Raw genomic sequence first — 25,927 nt, forward strand, 5'->3', positions numbered from 1 at the left:
GTATCTTTGGTGCATCGTTGTTTAGAAAATTTAGCGCAAATCTAATTCAAACACAATAATCAGTCAGTGACCTGGATACTTTTTTATTTTTAATAACATCGTTGTTTAGAAAATTCATTTAAGTTTTTAGCTTACAATTATATTACAAATATCAATAAATTGAACCAAATCTCGAATCTTTCGATGTTAAAAGATATATCAATGTTTATGGTAGTTGTATAAAATATATAAAATAATGATAAATAAAATTGAAACTATTTTAAAGAGATGTTAATTATGAATAGACTGCAGATTTTTATGCGTTTATAGGAAACGTAAAAATGCAAAATTGCACAGAATGCACATAATATGAAAAGATATATAAGGTGTCCAAAGTATAGTGCTTTTTATAATATTGGATAGGTAAAACAATTTCTATCTGAATTTTCATACAAATTCGCAGATTAGTTATAAGTAGTATAACTATAACTAGTTATATTATAATAAACATATAATATGTATATTATATTTTAATTATATTAAAATTGCAATTCGTAAAATTTTGAAAATTTGGTATTATGTTGTTTATAGCGCTCTCTGTCGAGAGGAGTTGGAACGTTATTTTTCTAGATTGTTTTCGTCATGGGTGCTAGTGAGGTAAAAAAGTATATGTGAGGAATATCGTGCTGAGCTCATCTTACGATTTCTGATTCATCTGTTCTTGCTTCGATGGCAGAACTGTATGGGAAGTAACCGAGTAGTTAATGTGATGTTTTGTGAAGGCAAAAACGAGGTGAGTTTTTCTATTAATTATTCGTTGTTTTAACAACAATACATCGACATATTTCCTCGTGGCATAAGCGGATATCATTTCTTTTTTTCTTATTCTATGTAGAGCAGACATTCGACGGACACGAATAATAGCGACAACGATTAAAAAATTTTTCATCTAATTGCGTGATCAAAATTATATACGAAATAATTTCTTCGTATTAATTTTTAGAGACGAAAGTTGATTTCATGCTTTATGAGATCAAAGGAAAACTATAATTATCGTATAAAAAACAATTGATAGGAAAACGTTATTGTTTCGAAGAGATTTATAGCTATAAAAAAATGTTTTGCAATCAAAACCGAGTTTCGTTCTAGATTTATTATTGGTTCTAGAAACGTGTAAAATAAAATTTAATGAATAAAATTTATTTCTAATAATTTGCTAAATTTATACGTTTCTCACGAAATTAGTTCATCTTATTGCGAGATGCATTCCGTAATTTCTTGTTTCTACAATTTCATTAAATAAATGTAAATGAATTATTATATAGAAATTAAGTTAAATGTTTTAATTATAGATGTGAAATTTGTTTTAATTATTGTTAAGAAGTAATGGTATTGCAGAGAGTTGTGAAACTAAACAATGAAAGGAATATTTTAATATGATCTTGTTGCAGAATGCCAATACAGGCACCACAGTGGACTGAATTTCTTTCGTGTCCAGTTTGCTGTCATGACTTTGATGTGGCCATACGTGGCCCAATATCATTAGGATGTGGTCATACCATATGTCGTACGTGCCTTGCAAATTTACATCGTAAACAATGTCCTTTTGATCAGGTAAATAGTTTTATTATTATTATCATACAAATAAAATTGTATATTTATATATTTTACTTCTGCTATTTAAAATATTTAATATAAAATTATATTAATATTATAAATATATTATAAATATTATAAAACTATAATTTATTTATATTACATATTTTAGAGTATTATTAATACAGAAATAGAAAGATTGCCAGTAAATGAAGCTTTATTACAATTGGTGGGAAATCCTGTTCCCACAAATGTTGCAACAGCTTATCAAAAATTGCTACCATCTGAAGACCATGCTAATTATTTGGTTGCAAAACGTTGTATTGAGGAACTTGCTCTATATCTCAAACCATGTCAGACAAATCCTTCTTTAGCTACAGGTAATATTAATGGTTACTTGTGTAGACAATTCTATAATAACGTTACATAATCTGAGTCTATGTTTAACTAAACAACAGGTGTTGGACTTGTTTCTCGACCTATGCAAAGGAAATTGGTAACTTTAGTTGGTTGTCAGTTGGTTGAACCAGAAGGAAGAGCACGTGCAGTAAGGGCAGCTAGAAGTTTGGGTGAAAGATCAGTTACAGAGTTGATACTACAACATCAAAATCCACAACAACTTAATGCTAATCTATGGGCTGCTGTAAGAGCTCGTGGGTGTCAATTTCTTGGGCCAGGTATGTTACTATCAAATAACTCAATAACAATGAAAAATATGAATAAAGTAATATATATTAATAAACATTTCTTTTATTTATCAGCAATGCAAGAAGAAGTACTAAAACTTGTTTTATTGGCTTTGGAAGATGGATCTGCTCTTTCTAGGAAAGTATTAGTTATGTTTGTAGTTCAACGTCTAGAATCACATTTTCCTCAAGCTTCTAAAACTAGCATAGGACATGTTGTACAATTGTTGTATAGAGCAAGTTGTTTTAAGGTAAGAATTATTCTTCAATTGCAATAATGAATATTTATTATTAAGAAGAATACTTAAATAGAATGTTTGAATAGGTATCTAAACGAGAAGGAGATTCATCATTAATGCAATTAAAAGAAGAGTTTAGAACATATGAAGCTTTGAGGAGGGAGCATGATGCTCAAATAGTGCAAATTGCGACTGAAGCTGGTTTAAGAATAGCACCTGATCAGTGGTCTGCATTGTTATATGGAGATACAAGCCATAAATCTCATATGCAAAGTATTATAGATAAACTTCAAACTCCACAATCTTTTGCTCAAAGTGTACAAGAATTGGTTATTGCTCTTCAACGTACTCCTGATCCTGGACAATTAAGTAGTCTAAGACCTCAATTAGAATTGCTAGCTGCAATAGATCCTAGCCCAGGTATGATTCATTACATCGCAACATTATATTAAACAAGTTAAATATTTGGATTAACTGCAGATTCATTTAACTGATTAATTTTGTTATAGAAACTGAACCTCCTACATTAACAGAATGTCGAGCAGCATTAGAAGCTGTTAGAACTGTAGTCGCAGCGTTAGTAGAGTTCATTCAACAACACGGTAATCGGAAAACGCAAGATGGTACCCACAATGTAGGTCCTGGTCAACCAAAATATAAAGTGAGCATGTGTCGAGATCTCGCACTTAGAGGCTCTTGTCCTAGGTCTACTAATTGTACATTTGCTCATAGTGACATGGAACTAGATAAGTAAGTACACATGTATGTGTTCAAGAAAATTCTAAGAAAATTCTGTGTAATGTATCTCTTATGTATGTACATCTATTCTCTTATTAGATATAGATCAAAAAGTCGGAAATTGAGTCTCAGATCAAGTTTATCTGGAATCAACCATTCAGATGCGAAAACAGACAAATCAGTTACTGGATCAAATAATAAGACATTCAAACAAAATGACGATTTATCTTATCATTCCATAAAGTCGCACGATAATACTCATAGGGAAAGTAAGTATTCGTATAAAATAAATAATACAAAACATTGATTGGAGAAATTACAATTACATCATTTTCAGGCTTTAATTCTATGAACAAAGTTAATCCAATACAACATCACAACCCAACAAATGAAAACAATTTTATCGGATCATTAACGAATTATATGCTACCATCTTCTCAAGGAATATTACCTGTGGTACCGACGAAAAATATTGACGTACATTGTTCTCATTATATTATGCCTAATACACCTGTTGATTACACTGCACCTAATCTTAATATTTGGGATTCGTCGCAGCTTTCATCTAATATGACCAATGGAATATCTAATACTAAAAAGGTAATATGATTATTCTTATGTGTTAGTAACTTTTATTGCATATATTGAAATATTTTTGCATATTATATGTTAAAATGTTCTCGTATACTATAGCAGCGAACCGTTGCCAAAACATTGGCGATGTTACTGCAACGCAGGATGGAAATATTAAACCAACTTGAAACGATTGTCAACAAACAAGTGCCACAGATGAAAACGGTACGATTGTAATATTTCATTGTTGAAATTGCAATGAAAGTTTGGAACATATATTTTATTATTCTCTTTTTCTATTTACAGAATTACGACATACAAGGAGACACACTATCATCGAATTTCTCTATATGGACAAACACACCAAATAATCCAATGGTTTCTTCAACAAATATGAATTGCAACAATAATTTCCGATGCGCAGATCCCATTCTATTCGATGATGAATTTGTGCCATTTGATGCATCATCGAATAGTAAATATGGACCAATTTCTAAACTATCCAAAAACTTAATCAGGTAATAATTCTTTTTATAACTTTATCAAGTAAAGAAATATTGTTTACGAAAAATGAATACATGATATTAAGCCATAACAAAATAATTTTTTTTTAGATCTACTAATGGCGTACAGTCTACTAATTTCTATGCAGATGGAGGAACATCTCCTACAATATCTGCTTATCGATCTATGCCAACCACAAATTCTATTACGTCTTGGTATTATGGAAATCAACGTAAGTGTAATGAAAAATGTTTTTAGGAACAAGAGAAAGAGCATTAGAAAATATAAGATTCTATTACAGCTTATGCTACAATAGGCGCAAATGGAGGAATACAGGCTATCAATAACAGTAATTTTGGAGATAGTTACATTACATTTGGTCGTAATATATCCGATACGTCAACGCACACACAACTTCCACGAGCAGATAGTATGTCTAAAGAGTAAGCTAATATTTAATACACTAATATTTTCTTGTTAATTATTTGGAACATTTAATCTTATTATAATTGAATTTATTCCAGCTTAATCCTTGAGTCGCAGAAGGTAAAACAACAATTAAGGCATCTTGAGAAGAAGATTAATGACTTGAAGGTATTATTCAGTTACTGTTTGCTTTCAAATAAAATACTTAATAACATTAATATATAAAAACATCTTCAGCTTGCCACACAAGGTGCAACTTTTACGGCCGGGGAAAGGTTAGCACAAGAATTACAAATGATTGAAGCTGGCATCAGAGAAAAAGAAAAGGACGTACGAAATTGGAGTCCATACGGTACCGTACCTTGGATTCAATCGTCGAACAATTTACTTAGTTCTCAAAATTTCAGTCAGGATTATAAGACCGAAGAAGTAAGTTATAGTGTTGTGATACTGCATTGGGAGAAAGAAATTAAGTCAAATCTGCTTATTGTAAAAATAATCGATTAAAAATTTATATAAAACTTGAAATTGGTTCTTAGGAAGATACCTACGAAGCAGGTATCGCAAATGATATGCGGGAATTAGAATTACGATGGGAATTCGAACTGCAAGAACAGGAAAAACATTGGTCAAGTGAAGAGGATAATTCTAAGAAATAATAGTAAGATAAGTGATTCTTACTACGTTATGTACTTCTTAGATCTGACCATTATTTGTCGGAACATGTTCCTTTTAACATGTGCAAATAATTTTTCGTGCGAACTTCCATGCATCAGCATGTTTAAATTTTTTCAACAAAATGACTGAAAGTAAGTAAAATTTCTACTATTTGCCTAAAAAACATTTTATCGCTCTTGTAAAACAAAATCAAAAGAAAGCAACACGCATTATCGAATGAATAGATAGACAAATTTATCGTCCCTAACTAACGTAAAAATTCTCCTACTGGTATGGTATAATGTAAAAGTGGATTTACTACTTCCTCATGTACTATGTCTTTAAAACGTCTTCATACTTAATATTAATTATTTAACTATGGGAATGTATTTTTTCCTGAAATTATTATCAACGTGGCGGTAAAAAACTAGTTGTAAATAATGTAAGGTTTCAAAGAAATCTTCATGATGATGTAGCAATTCATATTTAGTTATGCAGGAAGTCGCATCGTTTTAATTTTTTACTAGCTGCAGTAGGGAGTCTATCATAAAGAAAAATCAATGTAAGAAGTGAGAGTTAGCTGCCGCATTGAAATTACATTTATAGAACCGGTGAAGGGTTGATCGGTGTTCCGTTATGGATATCATAATGGGGACATTCATTGACAAGAACAAATTAAACAAATGAGAGCAGATTTGTTAAAATTTAACAGAAATTAATGTCAGTGTTTTATAAACATGACAGGATGTAGTATATTTTGTTTATATGTTTGCACAATGAAGCAAAGAATATTATATTATTGATACATTCGGAAAGAATGCTATTTAACCTGCAACAAGGTTACATGATGAAAATATACGGATACATATAGGTGTTATGCATACATAAAATTAACATATTCTGTTAAAATATTGCATAATTAAGATATATATTGCTTCTAATATAAATATATATATCTTAATTATAAATATAAATAAATATATATATATACATAATAATTGATTTTTAGCTGATAAAACAAAATTTTTTTTAAATACTTAGCTTTCTTACTGTACTTCCTTTTGTGATTCATGTTTTCATATTTGAAAATATGTTTCTAAATAAAACACAGTTACTTGTACATCATATCACACTTTGTTGTATCATAATATTAATACGATGTCAAGTTTGGTTCCAAGTCTTAAAATACAAATTCCAGTTTCGAATTTCTTTTTTTCCTTTTTTAAATTCATTTTTTTGAATAATCATTTATAATTGATTCTCAAATTAATACAATTTGTACAAAATTGATACATTAATGAGATTATGAGCAAAAGTAATTGAGAAATTTATTTTTCTCGTGACTGTTAACTTTGTCCCTCTTTTTGTAAAGTTACAAAAATTATTTTCTTTTTCTATCTTTTTTTAAATCAGTACTAAGAGTCCTATTTCACATTTTAAGTACAAAATGTTACAGTTTCGAATACTTGAAAAATTAAAAAAAAAAAAAAAGAGAAAAAGAGTAAAATGAGGAAAATTTAATAATGTATAAAATTTTCCTTTATTTGACAATATGTAGTGGAAAATTAACTATAGATTCCATTTGTGCCTGGTAAAAGAATCATTGCATTTTAATTTATTTGCTGTGACTAATTGATTCGTTCGAAACAGTGGTTTTCAAACTATTGGTATGTTTGTAGCAGTTAATATGTTTGAAAGATTTAAGGAATTTTTATGATTTTTTATTTTTTAGTTTCCTTTTTTGTAAATTTATGTTTATCTAGTGCAACAGAGTCTGAGAGCCACTGATTAAAAATTATTTGTTACTAGAGAGTGAACAAAATAATGTAAACAGACTGTTATGCGAGCTGCAGCTCTCACATTTGTAAACATGTTCGATTTACGGACTTACGAGAAATAGAAACAGTCACATTGGCTTCCTCTTAACTATTATCTAATTTCCTTTGCTAGACACGAATTAACGTATGTATTATTGGCATACTATTCTTATTTCTGTATTGGAAAAACAAAAAAAAGAAAGATGAAATTAATATTTTTCACAGCAGGATGTGAGTGAGATATGTATTTTATTTTATGGACGAAAATTTATATTCTTGATATAGCTATTTGCTGCATTTGATATAACATCTGTTAATGGAAAGGTTTTTGTTTCTTTGTTAACAAAAATTTACTCACTTAATATTAATAATGTTTTGTACATGTGATAAGAAAATTTGATCAAGCTGAGTACATTGATCAAGTTGTAATCTCTTTACAGTATAGTGATTTATGCATTACAATAGTCTTTGGGTTCTTCTCTTTTTTATAAAATAATGTGTAGTATAAATATTCATAATTCCAGTTTTAGTGGAAATGACATAGACTTTTTATGAAATGTAGAGATCAAAGGAAAATTGATCTATCTTTCATTAAAACTATTGTTTTGCCTTGCTACACAAAACTAGGTATGTTCAAGTAGAATATTATTTCTTTCGAACTAAAATGTGCCTTTTGAATCATACATAGCAACACATACAAGACCATATAAAACATTTTGTACAGTTGCACATATTGAGTTCAGTATTTTTGAATCCTGCAGAGGCACATTACTCTGAACCATAGAAAGAAATGTAATCTCAGAACATAACTAGTTTCTTATAAAAAAAATTACGAATAATGGTGCAATTTTATTTGTTTTATTAACTTATCGGTACAAGTTTCTTTCGTTTATCACGATATATCATAAAATATGAAATAACATTCGTGAAAGAAATTATAGAAAAAATTAACTTGTTCTACTCCAGTGTATAGAATTACATTTTTCTCCATTCAAACTACATTTATTTTACTTTTAATTAGATGGAGTAATTGAAAACTTTCACATGAAAAAATTAAATACTTTCTTATATTTTTATAAAAAAATATATTTCCATTGCAGATTTGAAGATATGTAATATACAAAATATTAAACTATACGTTTGTTCTACATTGAAGGTATCATTGGTATTTGATTATGTTTAGATTTGAAACTATATTTATATATGTTTGAAAAATATGTTAGAAACTCTATTATTTATTTTGTTACTGATTTCACAGATACAATTATGAGATCTTAAAGAAAAGTTTATGTAGTACAAATTTTTTATTATGTCTATGAGAACTTCGTTTGCAATCACTATACATTCATCACAATATTATATTCAGATATCACAACACATAATTGGCGATTGTACTGAAGAAAATGTGTGACAATATTGCAGAAAGGGATCACTATTTAATTTCTTGACGTAAATCTAACAAATACTTTTTATATGAAAGTAGTTCTTACATTTTAAATCAAGATTCAACATTCGTTTTACATCAAATGATATAGTTATAAATATCAAATTTTGTTGATTTTACAATTCTGATTAAAGTGAGTCATTTGAATATTCTGTAAAATAGAAATAAGAATGTGAAAGATCAAATATTCCTTTCTGTAAATGAAAACCATATTCACAGTTTGTTCAGAAACGAAAGCTTCTAAGATTATTAATTTCATAAAGTTTTGTTTCAAATTACTATCTAATATTTTATATAATTCCTTTATAAAGACAACTAAAAAGCTTTGAAAAATCCTTGAATATTTCTGTTGTTTAAAGAAATTATGATTGACTAGGTAGTGATCTGCTTTTCACAAAAGATGTTGCCCTTCGATTTCTGTTTCTTCTTTCTTTGCTTATTTTGTTTTTATTCGTAGTATGACTCATTAATAAATGTAGAGAATAAAAAGCGAAGAGGGCTGTGTACACTGGGAAGTAATAAGCGCAACAATACTGTTTGTGCAAGCTTCAGATTAATTGCATGTTAAACATGTCACTATGTGTATAATAATACACACGTACCTATGTTAATGGTATGAAACAACATACAATCTATATTAACGTTCTTTGTTTGAACATAATGAAACAATAATAATTATATACATATCGGTATATAATGCATATAGTCAGTGAGCACTTGGCACTTAGCAGTACTAATAGTACTTTTGTGACACTTACGTTAAATTAATTCCTGATTGTAAGATTTTTTGTTACATTAGCTGTAAACATAATGGGCAATGCATGTATGTACATTTCTGAGTTATTACATTAAGAAATTACTTGAAATCGTTTTGTACGTAAAATAAAAAATCTTATAGCGTATGTTTTTATTACATAGAAAATGTTAATATATATTTCTAAACATTACATATTAGTATTGCCTATTGCGTTTAACATAATTGTTAGTCTGGCATTTTTAATGTATTTTTCTAAAATAAATAACTATGGAAAAAGTCGTATTATAATATACACATGTGATAGATTCACAGTAGTACTTACTACCCTATTTCGTTCACTACTCTAGAATCTAGAGAAATAAATAAAAATATTTACACTGTTCCATACATCTCGTCTCATATTCATATAGTCATAAATTATTGATTTGATTCGTCCGTTTCGTTGAGAAATACTTTAAGAAATGCTTAGAAGAATATTACAATTCTATTAATTTTTTCGTTCATTGGTGCATATAAATACAAAAAATTTGAAGTACGAATATTTTGACAATATAATATTGTTGCATCGAGGTAAGATTCTTCAAACGTTTTGTATCGTCTATAAACATTCATCAAAGTTTGATGTATTTTCTAAAAAAAGTGTGCTGTAAGTGAGAGTGTAATATATTTATCTATTCAACACAAATATGAATTTTTTGTTCATTTATCGCTACAAAATTAATTCCTGTCCATTAAAATCAACAATATTATGAAATTAATGCAATCTCTCAAAGAAAAATTCGAAAATCCGCGCGTTCGAAGAATCACCTTTGTCGATCGATGCCGCGTAAAGATGATTCAGAAACCTACCATTAGATGGTGTCTTTGAGTACAGAACACAGGGCACGACGCAGGATGTTCCAGTGGCACCGGAATTGGACTTAGTTGTGCGTAGACAATTGGTCGGTTATGTTACGGACGTGGGGGAAAGTGGTATAGTTCCACTTTGTATGGTGAATATACGATCAATCTAGGCGTATTCGTTTGACAGATGAGCATGTGAAAACCCGAAATTTTTCTGTTTACGCATGTTTTCACTTTTACATTATAAAATATTCGTAAAAGCTTGACAGTTAAACAGACACGCAAGATTACATTCTGTTATTGGTAGAAAGTGCACGAATGGTTGGAAAATCAATGTCCACAATTTAATAGCCACCACGTGTGTGCAGCTATGAGTTCAATCGTACTAGGCGTGTATAACGATCGAAACATTCCGTGCAGTAATCGTATTGAGAATCTGCAAGTGGTTCGGGAAACAAGTACGCATAAAAAATAAGGAAAACAGGGAGATCGTGTAACAGTAACGCAGATATATATACTGGGAAGAAATTTGATACTTCGTAATATAGAAAGTATACAAAGAATAATGCCCGATAGTCGAGGGAGCGCGGTGCATGGTGTAATGCCACCGCATTATTTGCATGAGTTGCCGGCAGAGGATGAGAAGAGGTTCGAAAAAATATTTCAAAAACTAGATCTTGATGGAAACGGGCGAATCGATGTGAAAGATCTGTCTAAAGCGCTTCGTAATGTTGGAGTCGATAAATACTATGCGGAGGTAATTTTATAATTCATATTTTACTTGGTAGATGTTCGTAAATACTACTGTATACGATCGAAGTGCATAACGTAGATGCATGCAATTTTTGAGTATTGAATAGAAATTAATATTTACATGTATAACGCTCTATTACTTTTTTAAAGATAGTTTTGGAACGATTAAGAATTTATAAAATACATACATATATTTCATATACATACAGTACTGTTTTGTTAAGTGGCTGAGACAGTTGTTTTGTTAATGTCTTGTTAACTGGTTGTCGCTATCCCCACCATTGCTTCATAGATCGGTACTCCGGCGTTATAGTAATGCTTTCCTAACTGACCATGGGTCGGGACTTTATCTGGCCAGCCATTGAGCAATATATATATTTGTAGTAAATTCCAAACATCTTTCTCCTCCGTTAAATGTGAGTGAGATACTGTCAGCTGGCACATATTTATTTGTTGTATAAATGTAACACTTGCGAAGTCAGTTCTACATGTACATGACACTTTGTAGATTCGAAATTGCGATATTCATTTGTTTTTCCATAGAAGTATTAATATCTCTTATCTCACTCTAACTTTCTATTAATTTAAAATTTTTTTTATAGATCACTTTTTGTTAAAAAATCAGAATCAGTTCTAATCCCTGGTCAATTAGCAAGGCAATATATGTAATGAAATATGTACTTCCCTTATTGTTAGTGAATATTCGTACTGTACGGTGGAACTGTATAATGCGGATGCATACAACTGTCCAATATTAAATAAAAGTTACTTTCTACATATACGATATTCTTTAAATTTTTCAGACATTATTTAAATGCATTATAAATGTTTTTAAAATATATTTTATATATATGACTTCATCGAATGCGTACATACGCATTGCGCGCTATGCAGCAAATTTGACTGCAGATATCGCATAAAAAGCTTGGCACTAACCTTTGTTAGAAATCTCCATTGTTCTCTAATAATGGAATGCATATTTTGACTATTCCATTTTAATTTCTAATAACTTTGAAAAATTGTAACAAAAACTTCTTATTAATCGAATGTTTATCAATTCATAAAAAGTAATAATTAAATAAATTGTATAAAAAATAATAGTTAATAATAAAAATATGATCCATAAATACTTTATATTTATTAGTTATAAAATAATTTATATGGGACATTTTAATTATGATATAATATCGATAAAGTTTAATTTAAAAATCATGAACTTTACTTATTATACGATATTTTTCGGTTGTTTACGCTTTATTAAACAGTATATATTTTTTTTCTAACTCACATTCTAATTTATTTATATTTCTGAGATACTCATTAAAAATTTTATTTTATCTTACATTTTTATGTAACTAATGTCGTAATGACCTTGAATTTACTGTAAGCTAGTCCGATTTAAGATATTCAAAAGATTTTGTTTAATTTAAAGAAGATTGTCACTGACATTCTTAAAGCCGATATATATATTCGCTGTAGTTTGTAGTTAATACAATTTACGTGATTTCATCAAGGCTAATACCCAGTGTTGTACTATTTTTTAAAGCTTCAACGGAAAAACGCGTTTTAATATACAAATTCAAAGCAAATTTTTATTTATTTATGCATCAAAATTATTGGAAGATAACGTTTTTCATTTATCAAAAATTTGTCAAGATCGATCTGGATAAATTTTTATTTCTTTGAGAAATACACATACGTTAATTTCTTAAATAATTTTTATACAATTTGAGCGTTTTGTTTTTTTCAGCAATTTTTGGCCAGTTCGGATAGTACTAAAAGCGGTGATATTACACTAGCAGAATTTATACACTACGTTCGCGAACATGAAAAAAATCTGCGTCTGCAATTCTCTCATCTTGACAAGAACAAGGATGGTCAGTAGATGTACGAAAAAATGACTATTGTGCAATGTACATAACAGAGAACTTGATGTCTACCTCTGTTAACGACTTCCCTAGACACTTTTATTTAAAGTAATTTTTTATGCATTGATTTTTGATGCACACTATTTCGTGGACATTAATTGACTGAAATATATTTTATTGTCATTAAATACCTATTTTTCTTTTACACATCACAACATAAAAATAATTAAAAATTTTTTTGCATAATACTTTATTTAAAATTTCTTAGTTATTATTAAAAATTTTATTATAAACTTTCAAGAAAAAGGAGAACTAGTTTCCCTAAAGTTTGAAATTTACTGTATATAACTGTCCTAAAAGTTTTAAATTATAAATTACATTAAAGAAATAAGTGAAATTGGTTAAAATTATTTCGAAATTTTAGCAAATACATAAAAAGTAGAATTCTACACTTAATTGGCTTCTTCAAATGAAATTTCACAAAGAAAATTATAAAATTAAATGGATAAATAGTCGCTTTCCATAAATAGTACTTTTTATGTATCACTTTATACAAGGATGACGATCTTAAATTTACTCAATGTCGAGGAAATAAACCACAATCTATAAGTTCATAATCGTTGTTCTTTTCTTTGTTTACCTGTTAGTACTTAACTTGTTAATGTAATAAACAAACGGGAACGTAATATTTGTCATATTGTAATTGAAATTCATTTCCGTAGGTAAAATCGATTTAGAGGAATTGATAAAAGCATTCGAAGAATTGGGAATAAAAATGGATTATAATGAAGCGAAGAAGTTATTGCAGCGGTCAGTTCAATGCACAACATATTTTAGTATTTTATTTTTTAGTCTGATATAAAGATTTTTTATTTATGTAAATAACAAAATAAAATACAGTTTATAATATCGATTTGTAGGATGGACAAAGATGGAAGTCTTACTATAAGCTTTAACGAATGGCGAGATTTTTTGCTGTATGCACCGAGTACCGATCTTCTAGGTCTTATTGAATACTGGCATCATACAAACGTAAGTAATTAATATGATCTACATTAATAATCACTCGATATTCTTATATATTTATGAGTACAAATATTCAGAGAATACATAAAAATATGTAAAATATACGTTATAATTTTTAGTAGACTATATAAATTTTATTTTGTTCCATCGTAAAATTATATAAGAATCTGCAGTCTAATAATCGCTACACATTATTTTATACAGAATATCACATCTGTTTTTATTAATTTCTAATACGTGTTTTATCTATCATTATCTGATATTTGATGAAATGTCGACGGTAATATAATAAAACAAATAACTTTGGGACCGTCTACTACTCTATATACTAATTGTACGATGAACTCATGGGTGTAGTTCGTGTATGTATACGGAAAAAATGATCGAGTCGATTTAAACCTCTGATTCGTCGACAGAGAAGGCTTGACCGGAGGTGTGACGTAGCGATTGTCATTCAAAATGACCTTGATAGTCTCCCAGCTGTTTCTACCACCTTTCCCCGCTAAAACGCATCCCCTTCCTTCTTTGACTTGATTTCGCCACGCATGCGCTGCTCGGACAAACAATTTTCTTGCACATGCGCCTTAATTTTGTACGGGTATAGTATCTTATTGCTAGAGCAAAGAAGAGAAAAGTAAGAAATCTAACGACCAACAATGTTTCGTGAAGATGAATTTGAAATCTTTAAATTGTGATCGTTTTCTTCGGTATAACAGAGAATACCTACAACAGTGAAAAAAACGTTAGTTGAAACAAGAGTGATCGAACAAAACTATCTTATAAATGGAGTTTTGTATCGATTTTTCTATCTTTCATGCTTTCATTTAATAGAAGGGAAACCACTAAACTAACGTAATGTAATAGCATTTAACTTATAAGTTCGGTTCGAATATTAACATCTCTTAATTTTATTTTGCAATTATTTGATATTGTCAGTTTTATCAGAGACTTTTGCTCATTTCTACGTCTATTAGTGATAAACTTGAAATAACAATTTAACTTTGCATAACTGTTATGATTATTATTTAAAACAATAGCGTAAAATATGAAATTGTTTACTAAAACATGCATATATATGTTAGATAATATGTGGATAAAGAACAAAAAACAATTACGGATTGGAATCAATATTTTGTTATTGTCTATAGACAGTAAATTAACTTAAAGACTATCGATGATATTTAACGGAAGATATCTCTGTTTTTTCATCATTTAGTAGTTTAAATTTAACCGTATACCGCGGAATTTTTCAGTATAGTGAAATATTTCGCAATGTTTCGTCAGCCGAGCACTCACTATGCGAGGTCATCGTCTCCAGGAGACAGAAAATACTGTGCTAAATTAGCAGCTAAATAATTCCAACACTAATATTTCTCAAGTTGAAATCTGAAATATTCAAATTAAAAATATTTCAAATCTGAATCATAATTTATAATTAAACACGAATCATAAGAAAAGCTAAAATTTTAAAATATAAAACAATTTTATTTTTTGTTTATAATTGCAAAATACATTATAGTGTGTATATATATATATATATATATATATAATTTTTCAAAAATTAATTTTTACTATATACTAAATATATAAAAATTTCAAATATTTTAAGGGCGGAAGTGCTGATATCAATAATAATAATGCTGATAATCAAAGATCTATTATTTAGGTCTCTATTAACTTTCTCACGTGATGACGCATTTCATTATTCACGTTCGTGCATATTATGGCTGCAACAGTCTCAGTCTATATATGACTCACATACATAATGCATACAAATTCTACCTAGAAACCAACATGGCATGAACAAAATTTTACTTTTTTATGCCCTTTTTACCTACGCAGCCTTTTCGCCACACGTACAATGGTTATAAACAGTGTATTAGTACACCATTGTATTTAATCGACTAATCAGTTAGATTAAAACACATTAAATTTTATATGACTTAATAGGTATTTTCATATGACTACTAAAAATTTGTCAGTATAAAAACTAAATGTATAGAATCTGATTAAGAAAAACACTTTATAGAAAAATAAAGCTATACGTGAATACTTTTTGTAGCCACCGTATAAAGAAAATTGCTAAAATATTTCTTTTACCGACTGATTAAGTACGACCGCCGCGTGTGACTAACAATGAATTAGCTCTCCTCCTATGGTATTCAGTTTTCTATGCCGGAATAGTTGACTTTCACGTGAAAAGAGGCCACGTGGCTACACGTCCTTCTCAAATACACTAACGCGCCATTTAATATACACAAGCGTTCTAAATTGGAACATCAATAGGAGTTTGGATTATTACAATAATGCTATCTGTTATTCATCACTATTATAAAAATAAATTCTCCTTAATGTGGGAAAATGCAAATTATATTGAATTGACAATGATCATAGAACAGTAGTCAGTATTCCACAAATTATCTTAGATTCTGAATTGATTTTTAATGTTATTAATAGTTAAGAGGGTGTACTTTGATATAAAAGTATACTTAAAAAGAAGAACAACCTATTCAGTCCCAAAATTTTAACAATAGATGACAAATCCATGATGTTCTCTGACAAAGCTAATTTCATACTTAATATTTAAAATATGATAATCAATACTTTCGGAATCAATATTTTTCATGTAAATATTTTTCAAAGAAATCCCATAACTAAGTTTATTAAAAAGGGCAGTTTTGCTAGTAGATGTATATCATTGACAAAATATTGAACTTTAAAATTGCTTTCAAATGAAAAGCTAAAAACGTGATTTATCGTTAAAAAATGTTTAGAACAAAAGATTTATTTCATCTACCAAGTATTATAATGCACAGTTTACTTTACATGTTTTATTATATATTATATAATTTGTTATATTGTTGAATATTATGCGCATTCTGTAAATTTCTGGATCTTGGAATTTTTCATAAATGCGAAAACATCTACTTATAATTTTCTTTGCCCTATGGTCTTTGTATTTTCACATATTTAACGACTTAATAAACTATCAATTTGTATAGCAAATTTTTTAACAAACTGAAAATTAACCACGTTGCAAATACGGAAAGCTAAAATCAGTTTACGACAGGTATACAAAATACTTTGAGTAACGTGATGTAGTAGGCAAGAAAGTAGTGGGGGCTTCCCCGTCTAGACGGCCATATGCCATATCTTTGTTTCAATACTCGTACCCGTATATCCGTACTGTTCCTGGGCACTCTTCAGTCTTGAGATCGGACTCCGAGCTCTCAAATCGCTGACTAATGGCGAGGCTCGTTTTATCTAGTTCCTCTCCGTATTTCGTTCAACAAGATTCACTTAGCACTATTCGTATCTTCGTCATGTGTCCTCTATAATGTGTTGGGTGCACGTATAAATTGCTCGATTGAAGTTCAATTCGATTTTTTAGTATCAACAAGAAAAGATTATTTAGTGAATACGACCTTAATTATATTCTACTATATAAATAATGTACACGTTAAAAAATCCAGGATTTCTGAAACATGATTGTGTTTCATCCACTTGTATGGCCTGTGAAGAATTTCTTCAGAATTACCATGAATTATTGCAAAGGGTAAGCGATTCCTTCTCCGATATAATAATGCAACCGAAAAAGGTAAGAAGTTTAAACGTGGTTAAGAATATTTCATTGTGGTTTTAAGTTGTTTCAAACTTTAAATATAATACTCTCATAAGAAAGGGAGGGAAAAAGAGAGTTTAAGATTGTTTTAATTATTATTATTATGTATGAATTTTTGTAAAATTTTAGTTTTAAGGATTATAATAAGATAGTAAGAATATTTTGTATTGGTATGGATATCTGTGAGAGGTTATAAGGCCGCGTAGAGGTTATGGCTGTAAATGTCACGTGGTGGACAATGGAGAAAGCAGAAGTTCAAACATATCGCCAAACTTTCCTTCAACGTATTTTTCGAATAAATTTCTTGAGAAATTTATTGAATTTCAATAAGCGTAGTTTAATACGAAAATTTATTTGTAACTTAGAAGTATCGAAATATATAATTATTTCATGATACTATAGAAATTTCATCAATTTTACTAATCATGCATACATGATGTATTTAGAAATTTGGGTAGGAGGTACATAATTAGCTGTCAGAACGAACAAACGAATGATTCGTACGGAAGATTAAATGAAGTTATATTTTAACAAGGAATGTATACCCGGTAATCGTGAAGTATCAAACGATGATTCATCGTGAATAAAAACCTTTCCCTTCTCTGGTTCGTTCCAGATTGTTCTACACAAAAGTCTGTCATTGCTAACTGAACTTTACGCGGGAAATTTTACAATTGCTTTTACAATTAGTTCTAGTTAAGCAAATCACATCAAAACTGAAATTTTATAATAACTTTTAAATAAATAAGAAAACAAATGGGTGATTGAATTGTTATATAAATCGCTGAATTATTTAAAAAATAAAAATTTATTTATTAGTGAGTAGAGAAATATATGAAAGATAAGAAATTTAAAATGAAATTATCCTGTTGCTATCTATGAAGATTTATTTACTGCATATAGAGTACCAATTATTATCAGAAATACCATTTGGAAGAAGCCTGGGTAGGAGTATTGTATGAGAATCAAAAGATATATATAATAAAAAATTAAAAATGAAAATGTATTATTGTCATCTATGGAAATTTATTTATGGCTATTATCAGAAGTGACGTTTGTGAGATGCTTGGGTAGGAGTATTGTATAATATCAACAGAATTGCATAATGTTCATGCATGTAGAAGTATAAAATAGACAGTCTATTTCTAGAATGACTATCCCTTGTACATTTCAGATTTTTATATATGTAGAATGAAAGTTAGCAAATCTCACTTTCAAAAACGAAGGAAAGATTACTATTCTTTAAATTATTTTATACCTTGGAATATAAAAATTGTAAAGATATTGCAAAATAATTGGTATACATTTCTGAAACAAATGTGTATAATATGCAATGTAAAGTAAGTGCTGTAGCTTGTAACCAGGCGATTGTTATTTGACACTTGAGTCTTGATATCAGTTTCCCCTAAGTTTCATTTGTGTTTTATGACCTAAGACATAATAATATAACTCTACGGACCAACAATTCTGCATATTTTATCACTCTTTTACTACATCATAAATCATAATAATAATAAATTAGCAAAAGTAATTTTAGACATATTCCTTCCTTTAGTGTTAATATTAAAAGGTAAAAACCATTTTAAATATATATTTTGTAAATATAGAACCATTTAAATAATGACGAATAAATACTAACATTCTTTCACGAGAACAACTGAATAGTTCCGAAAGTCAAAAGACGGAAACTTTAAATATTTAATCGCGATTGATAAACGTCTGTCTTTGATTAGATTTATCAGAGTATCATTTTAATCAAAATATCTCAGAGTGTCTAGATTAACAAGAAACGCATGTTACTCTTATCTTATGTACAATAATTTTAATTTAAGAATTCTGTGCAAACAGAATAAGTGAATTATTTCGTGAACGAAAACTTTATAAATTACCTCTAATTAATCGAAAGTAGAGGTTTCCATTTGTATGTAAATACATGCGTATTAAAAATATTTGTACTTCAATCCTTATAAATTTTGGTACACAAGATCTTACATGTTATACATGTGTTATGTAGTATGTTAAATGACCTTTATTCTGAAAAAATATATTTAACACTGCTTTAAATAGTTAAAGCTAACTGTAAGAAAAAACAAACAGTGTACTAGTTAATATTAATGTTTTCTAAAGTCACTACCATTTTACATGTCAGGTTTTTCTCGCAATAAAAATGATTCTTGCGAGTCAAAAGCATTACGCTTAATTAACTATAGTTTATTCTTCTTTAGCTACCGGAATTGTGCGCCTTCTAGGTATTTAGCTAGATTCAGAATTAGCGACCTGTCACGTGATTAAGGTGTTCTCATATGTAAAAGAAATAATACGCGAATTGAAGAAAATTTTAAAGTTAGGATTGGGCAAGGTACCAAATTGCTTTGTTGGCTTCTGGCCCGATTTAACTGCACAAACCTGCATACTTCGTTTCTCTCAGTCGTTCTTTGGATTTATTCAGTTTTAATTCAAGTTTTTCATCCTTATCCTTCGAACAAGTACAAAAAACTGTTCCATGATGGATAGCGTGGATATAGATACAGATATTATTTTTTAATTTAACGTAAAGTTAAGTATCTACGATCGGTATTTCTTTTATTTATTTTACTCGGTTCTTTGTTTTACAAGCATTATGACGGTTCCGAGAAAAACTTTCGCAATAGATAAGTTTGCTTCTCTATTCGTTTTCATCAGGTCTTATTACTAAACTGCGGATGTTGATGCAATTTTATATTTTATGAGCATAATTAAAGAAATGGAATCTAAATAAAAATTTGTTTCATTTACTAAATATTATAATAAGTATTCTACTTTAGATATTTTATATACTTTTGCATTCTGTAGATTTTTTAAACATTCACAGTTTACTTACCACATTCCAGTTCAAACATCTTGTACGGATATCGACATATCTTCCTTTAAAGTCATATCATCTTCCTTAATAAATACATCTAGAGTGTTACTTGAGATTCAGTAGAAATACATTTTTTCACATGAATTGTGCTAGTTGGGAAATTGGCTATAAAGTTTACAACATTAAGACCGTCCACTTGATTCCTCGCGAATAAGTTCACAATTAATAGGCGTATGCTGCTATCGATTGCCTTTTTACACAAAGATATCGATAATAGCTGCTTGTATAATCAATCAAAGGCGGTGCAAGATCAAAATCTAATTCAGTGAAACCTAACTGCGTCAAGGTTCTTTGGTAGCAGATTCTATCCTTTTTATACCTAATTTACCAAAGTGGAAATAAAATCCGCTCGTTATATCAAGGAGAACAACTTTGCCGCATATTTTTGATCAACCATTTACCTTTCTCGTCCACAGTCTCGCTTATAGAACTTAAAATACAAGTACACGTAAATAAATAACATGTATTTTTATTGTAGGCGCGCGTCTAGTACATATCATGTTAATGACCGCGTCTATTTCCAATTTTAGGACATTAAAAAAGACAAACATATATAGATGTTAAGTTAATAACAAATATTTGCATTTTCAAGCGATCTGCTAATATTAAGCTTATCGTACAATTATTTACTCGTGATAAAATAGATTTAAAGCTAATTACCTAAGCTATTAATATGTCTGCAAAACTGTTAAACGTTTCTCCTTCATTTCGTTTACACTGTTAGAATATTTATTTCAGGCAAATCCGACGGACGAAATATTACTAGAAATTACATTTTTGAAAATTATATAAAGGATTGTCATTAATTCGCATAACTTTCACTACAAAATTATCCAAAACTTAATTGATTCGTCCAATTGAAACGTCCAGCTGCTTTCTAAATGTAGATAGCGTCAATGTATGTATATGAAGTTTCATGATTGTTTGAAATAACGTTTTAAAAAGTTCGATTATTTAATGAGAGAAATCGTGTTGAATTATAAGAAAAATGAAGAAAGCTTAATCGCAAAATATGATGTAATGTCTGGAGCTGATATGAAAGTTGAAAACCCTATCTGTGTCTAAATAATTTGAGAAGCATATAATTGATCGGAGTTCAAGAATTATCTGACACGTGGTACACGAACTACCGGCAAAGCGTAGCTGAATATGTATTATAATGAGACCGGGGTTAACCAGTGAACACTGGTTCAAAATGTATTGGATGATAAGCGGCCGCTGAAACGTTTATTTTTCAGACGAACGTTAAAATTATTACTTTTAAATTTTTCAGTGAAAATCAACGACGTCCTAATAAAATTTGATATTATCTAATTATTCAATATTATCGAATAATTCATTTAAATATCCAAATCAATGACTAATATAAGATATTTCTTGTAATTAGATCAAATCATCAGTTGGAAATGAAGATAGGAAATAAAAAAGAATATTATTAGGAAAAATTAAATAATTTACAGTGAAAACAAAGGAACATATCGATTGGTGTATAAAAAAGATATTTGAAATGGTAGAAATGTCTTTAAAATTTCCGAGATTCCTCCTCCACTTTTGGAGCATATCATGTATCATATAATATTCTTGAAATTCTTGTTTATCTTCTATAATTTTAAATCCACGATTGAATACAATAAAAACACCCTGTATATACGTGTTTGAGTCGTGCAAGTTGTCAATTTTTTTTTTTTTTAAGTATTTTGGCAATAGTGAGAGTCACATGTATTTATGCATAACAGCTAAATGTCAAAGTCACAAAATATGCCGGGTAAAAGGTTAATCGTTAATGAAGTAATCATGCACGACTTATCAAAGTTAAAACTATATTTTCACGGTACGGTTCCTTTTAAATGCAAAGTGGAGGTTCGTTTTCGGTGCGTTCTTTAGTTAGAGTACTTGTTTGTAGAGATAAGATCTAATAATTATATTGGTTATTGCTCTCTTTTTTCAGTATATGGACATTGGGGAGGACATTGGTGTCCCTGAGGATTTCACAACTGGTGAAATGGTTTCTGGAATGTGGTGGCGACATTTGGTGTCTGGTGGTGTAGCAGGTGGTGTATCACGCACATGTACGGCGCCTTTGGATCGTATTAAAGTTTACCTGCAGGTGGGTTTGCAATAGAAAAATCCCAATAAATTTGTTTTATGAAGTTAAATAAAAAATTCGAACTATTTAACTTTATGTAATGTAATTTATTAAAGTTTCTGAAAAGTAAGAAAACGATTGATTATCTCAGTGGATTGAAAAAATAAGGAAAAGAGAAAGTAAAGCTCAAATGTATACAATGGCTCAGAACAGTATTTGAATACCTATGTAAACTTTTATGAATACATTATATGTATTATCTAAAATAGATACAACTATTAACTACCAAGTTTGATTCAAATTTTACCATGTTTATAATTGTGGCAGTCATATCTCATTATAGTACTCATGAAATTTCAAAATGTTCTATGCAACAAATATGATGTATAACATGGAAGTTTTCTATGGTAATTGTGCAAATATTTCCATTGAGCCATTGTAGGCATAGTTTAATAAAATATAGAATCCAAATATTAGATACGTATTAAAAATTAAAATTACAGTTAAATGAATAACTCTCTGCTTTACTTTATCTTAAAGAAAAATGCTTTCAGGTACATGGAACGCGACACTGCAAAATCAAGAGTTGCTTCAGGTACATGCTGCGCGAAGGTGGCTCTATCAGTCTGTGGAGAGGAAATGGTATAAATGTACTTAAAATCGGACCAGAAAGCGCTCTGAAATTCATGGCTTATGAGCAAATTAAGAGAAGGATTAAAGGAGATGACACTAGAGAGCTTGGACTTTATGAACGATTAATGGCTGGATCTTTAGCTGGTGGGATTAGTCAGTCAGCCATATATCCACTTGAGGTATGAAATTCATGTGACATACTGTAACACTGATGTAATATCTTCATTATTTTTTAACGATGTTGTTTGTGATATATTGCAGGTGCTCAAAACTAGATTTGCTCTTAGAAAAACAGGAGAGTATTCGGGTTTAATAGATGCAACAAAGAAGATATATAGACAAGGTGGTTTGAAATCTTTTTATAGAGGCTATATTCCTAACTTAATGGGAATAATTCCATATGCTGGTATTGACTTGGCTGTGTATGAGGTAAGTATATAAAAAATGACTTTATACTTGATAATCTTTAGTTGAAATATTATTTATCGTTTGTTTTTTTTTTTTGTATAGACTTTGAAAAACAGGTATTTACAAACACACGACAAAAATGAACAACCACCCTTCTGGATATTGTTATTATGCGGAACAGCTTCAAGCACAGCCGGACAAGTGTGCTCATATCCACTAGCGCTAGTCAGAACGCGGTTGCAAGCAGATATGTCTCCAGGAAAGCCTAATACTATGGTTAATGTTTTTAAGGAAATTATTAAAAATGAAGGTATTCGCGGTTTGTATAGAGGTTTAACCCCGAACTTTTTAAAGGTATGAAATAATTTATATAACGATTAATTTTTGGTGGGTGGAGATCATAAATCATTCATATATTATTTATTTGTTTTTTTTTTAGGTTGCACCAGCTGTGTCAATTAGTTACATGGTGTATGAAACCGTCAGGAATTTCTTGGGTGTTAATATGACGTGATGATTATTTATTTTAGGTGATATTAATTTAACTAAATTATTCCTTAATTACATCATAAAGTATACAAGCAAGCCAGTCGTTGATTGATGTACTAAACAATTTGGCATATTCTGCCTTTTGTTATATGTAATATCGCTTATTTATTGTTAACTCGAAGCTTCTATGATTATTTGAGCATTTGCCATTCTATTTTCCAATTGTATATCACACTATTAAACACATAGAACATATTTATAACAAATTTCACATAAGGAGATAAGTATAACGAAAGTGGCCAGCATAAGGAATTTTAATTAGTTTCCAATGAGTTCACGTTTATACACTCCGTGTATACATTATGCTAACTAGTTTAAACGTATTCTTTGTTATGACTTACACTTATATTTCGCTTCTATGAAGAACAAAAGTGTAAATTCATAATTTCGAAATAGATAGAGATGATAGTATAAAGACCAGTAGAAGAAAAGGAAATAGTATTATGTCTTATAATTTTATTTTGATCGTTTTTTATGGAAAGGAAATAAGGATGTGTCTGATAGTTGTAATATTAAAGAAAAAAGGAATTCCTGTACAATCCACGTACGATTTGCAAGTCAAGTAATCTACAGATGGAAATGTAATTTTATGAAAATGTAAACGAATGTATTGTTTAGAAAATACATTACATAATGTTGCAAATTCTGAAAATAGGAGGATCGAGTTATATTATTGCTGTGATATGTATGGTTATAAGCTAAATTGGAAACATAATTCAGTGCATAACATCCTATCAATTTTGTAAATGCGTTTTATTTTTATTGTAAATTTCTTCCAGTATTTAATGATAATAATGAAAACAATAATACCAATAGTAATAATAATAATAAGAAATCCGCTATTGTCAAGGTGTTATGCTATGAGTTATCGCAAACACTATAATTTATGTGTTAAACTTGTTCCGTGAACGAGTCTATCCACGATATTACATTTGTTACACGCATTGTTTTAACATAATTCTCTGATTAAATGAATCTTGTAGGCATGTTATGTATATTCTATGTATTATAAATATGTATATTTAAACTCCAAAGAAGTACATCACGATATAGCATTATATTCGTGCCTGTTTACTTCTTTCTTCAAAATAATGACGAGTGTTGAGTGATAACGATAAAAAAATAATAGTTTTACAATTTATCTTTGGACAAGTATCAGATATTATTTTCACATATATTTTTAAAATCAGAGATGTTCTTTTATTTTTTCCATCATGTTTTTAACATAAACGAAATATAATGTAAGTAAAGTAGGTAAAAATTACAAAACCCATTTTTTCTGGGTAATTCTAGCATTTATATTAGATGTATGTACTGTATAGAAACATTTAACTGAATCAACATTTTCGATTACTTTTTTAAGTCCATAGAATATTCGTTGTGCTTTAGAATAGAATTTTATAAATAATCCATATGAATTTGGAAGAACAGTAAAAAAGTAATTTGACGTGTCGTTTAAAATTAAAATGTTTTACAGCATTACGCAGTTAATACAAATTATAACGAAACTGACGGTTAAGTCATATAAAAAAAATGTAAATTAATAGTTTTTTAGTTCTTTTTATGGCTTGATATCTATTGTACACATAAGATTTTTGTAAAGAAATAAAGATAATTTATTAAATATTGTAAAAATTTTAGTTCCTAAGTAATTAGTACTGATTACTGAATTTGACTGATAGCGGATGTTATCTGTTAAGTGCATGTTACAAACGATATTCCTGCCTCGAACTATATACATACATTAATGATATTAATTCCATATTATGATATACAAAAATATGCATCGTATAAAAATAGTCACTTTTTGCTGCATACTTA

General features: G+C 29.2%; 2 protein-coding genes across 7 annotated transcripts; both read left to right on the forward strand.

Moving 5' to 3' along the window:
* The first annotated feature begins 596 nt into the window (after window positions 1–596).
* Window positions 597–9,721, forward strand: LOC132916834 (roquin-1). 2 transcript variants are annotated; one of them, XM_060977196.1, is made up of 16 exons: window positions 597–772; window positions 1,431–1,593; window positions 1,748–1,955; window positions 2,034–2,252; window positions 2,337–2,512; window positions 2,587–2,920; window positions 3,010–3,250; window positions 3,338–3,507; window positions 3,576–3,838; window positions 3,935–4,036; window positions 4,118–4,329; window positions 4,426–4,547; window positions 4,617–4,758; window positions 4,840–4,909; window positions 4,979–5,170; window positions 5,281–9,721. In XM_060977196.1, the coding sequence occupies exons 2-16, from the start codon at window positions 1,432–1,434 to the stop codon at window positions 5,398–5,400; spliced, it is 2,733 nt and encodes a 910-aa protein (XP_060833179.1). In that variant the 5' UTR covers window positions 597–772; window position 1,431; the 3' UTR covers window positions 5,401–9,721. The 2 variants fall into 2 exon arrangements, with proteins under 2 accessions (XP_060833179.1, XP_060833178.1); XM_060977195.1 differs by having other exon boundaries at window positions 599–772; window positions 3,932–4,036.
* A 587-nt stretch (window positions 9,722–10,308) lies between these two features.
* On the forward strand, window positions 10,309–25,166 carry LOC132916837 (calcium-binding mitochondrial carrier protein SCaMC-2). Of its 5 annotated transcripts, XM_060977201.1 has the most exons (9): window positions 10,309–11,016; window positions 12,763–12,889; window positions 13,603–13,690; window positions 13,801–13,912; window positions 22,379–22,537; window positions 23,071–23,328; window positions 23,411–23,578; window positions 23,660–23,911; window positions 23,997–25,166. In XM_060977201.1, exons 1-9 carry the CDS (start codon window positions 10,825–10,827, stop codon window positions 24,069–24,071), a joined length of 1,431 nt encoding a protein of 476 aa, XP_060833184.1. In that variant the 5' UTR covers window positions 10,309–10,824; the 3' UTR covers window positions 24,072–25,166. The 5 variants fall into 5 exon arrangements, with proteins under 5 accessions (XP_060833184.1, XP_060833187.1, XP_060833185.1 ...); XM_060977204.1 differs by lacking the exon at window positions 12,763–12,889 and having other exon boundaries at window positions 10,896–11,016; XM_060977202.1 differs by lacking the exon at window positions 10,309–11,016 and having other exon boundaries at window positions 12,872–12,899.
* The last annotated feature ends 761 nt before the right edge of the window (window positions 25,167–25,927 follow it).

This window comes from Bombus pascuorum, chromosome 2 (genome assembly GCF_905332965.1).
Source record: "Bombus pascuorum chromosome 2, iyBomPasc1.1, whole genome shotgun sequence".
Classification (NCBI taxonomy): Eukaryota; Metazoa; Arthropoda; class Insecta; order Hymenoptera; family Apidae; genus Bombus; species Bombus pascuorum.

Bases quoted from the DNA above. Each gene is read 5' to 3' on its own strand.
- LOC132916837 (XM_060977201.1), top strand. From the start codon at position 10,825: ATGCCCGATAGTCGAGGGAGCGCGGTGCATGGTGTAATGCCACCGCAT. The intron at 13,913-22,378 runs GTAAGTAATTAA...CTCTTTTTTCAG, and splicing joins AATACTGGCATCATACAAAC to TATATGGACATTGGGGAGGA. The intron at 22,538-23,070 runs GTGGGTTTGCAA...AAATGCTTTCAG, and splicing joins GTATTAAAGTTTACCTGCAG to GTACATGGAACGCGACACTG.
- LOC132916834 (XM_060977195.1), top strand. From the start codon at position 1,432: ATGCCAATACAGGCACCACAGTGGACTGAATTTCTTTCGTGTCCAGTT. The intron at 1,594-1,747 runs GTAAATAGTTTT...TACATATTTTAG, and splicing joins AACAATGTCCTTTTGATCAG to AGTATTATTAATACAGAAAT. The intron at 3,508-3,575 runs GTAAGTATTCGT...CATCATTTTCAG, and splicing joins CGATAATACTCATAGGGAAA to GCTTTAATTCTATGAACAAA.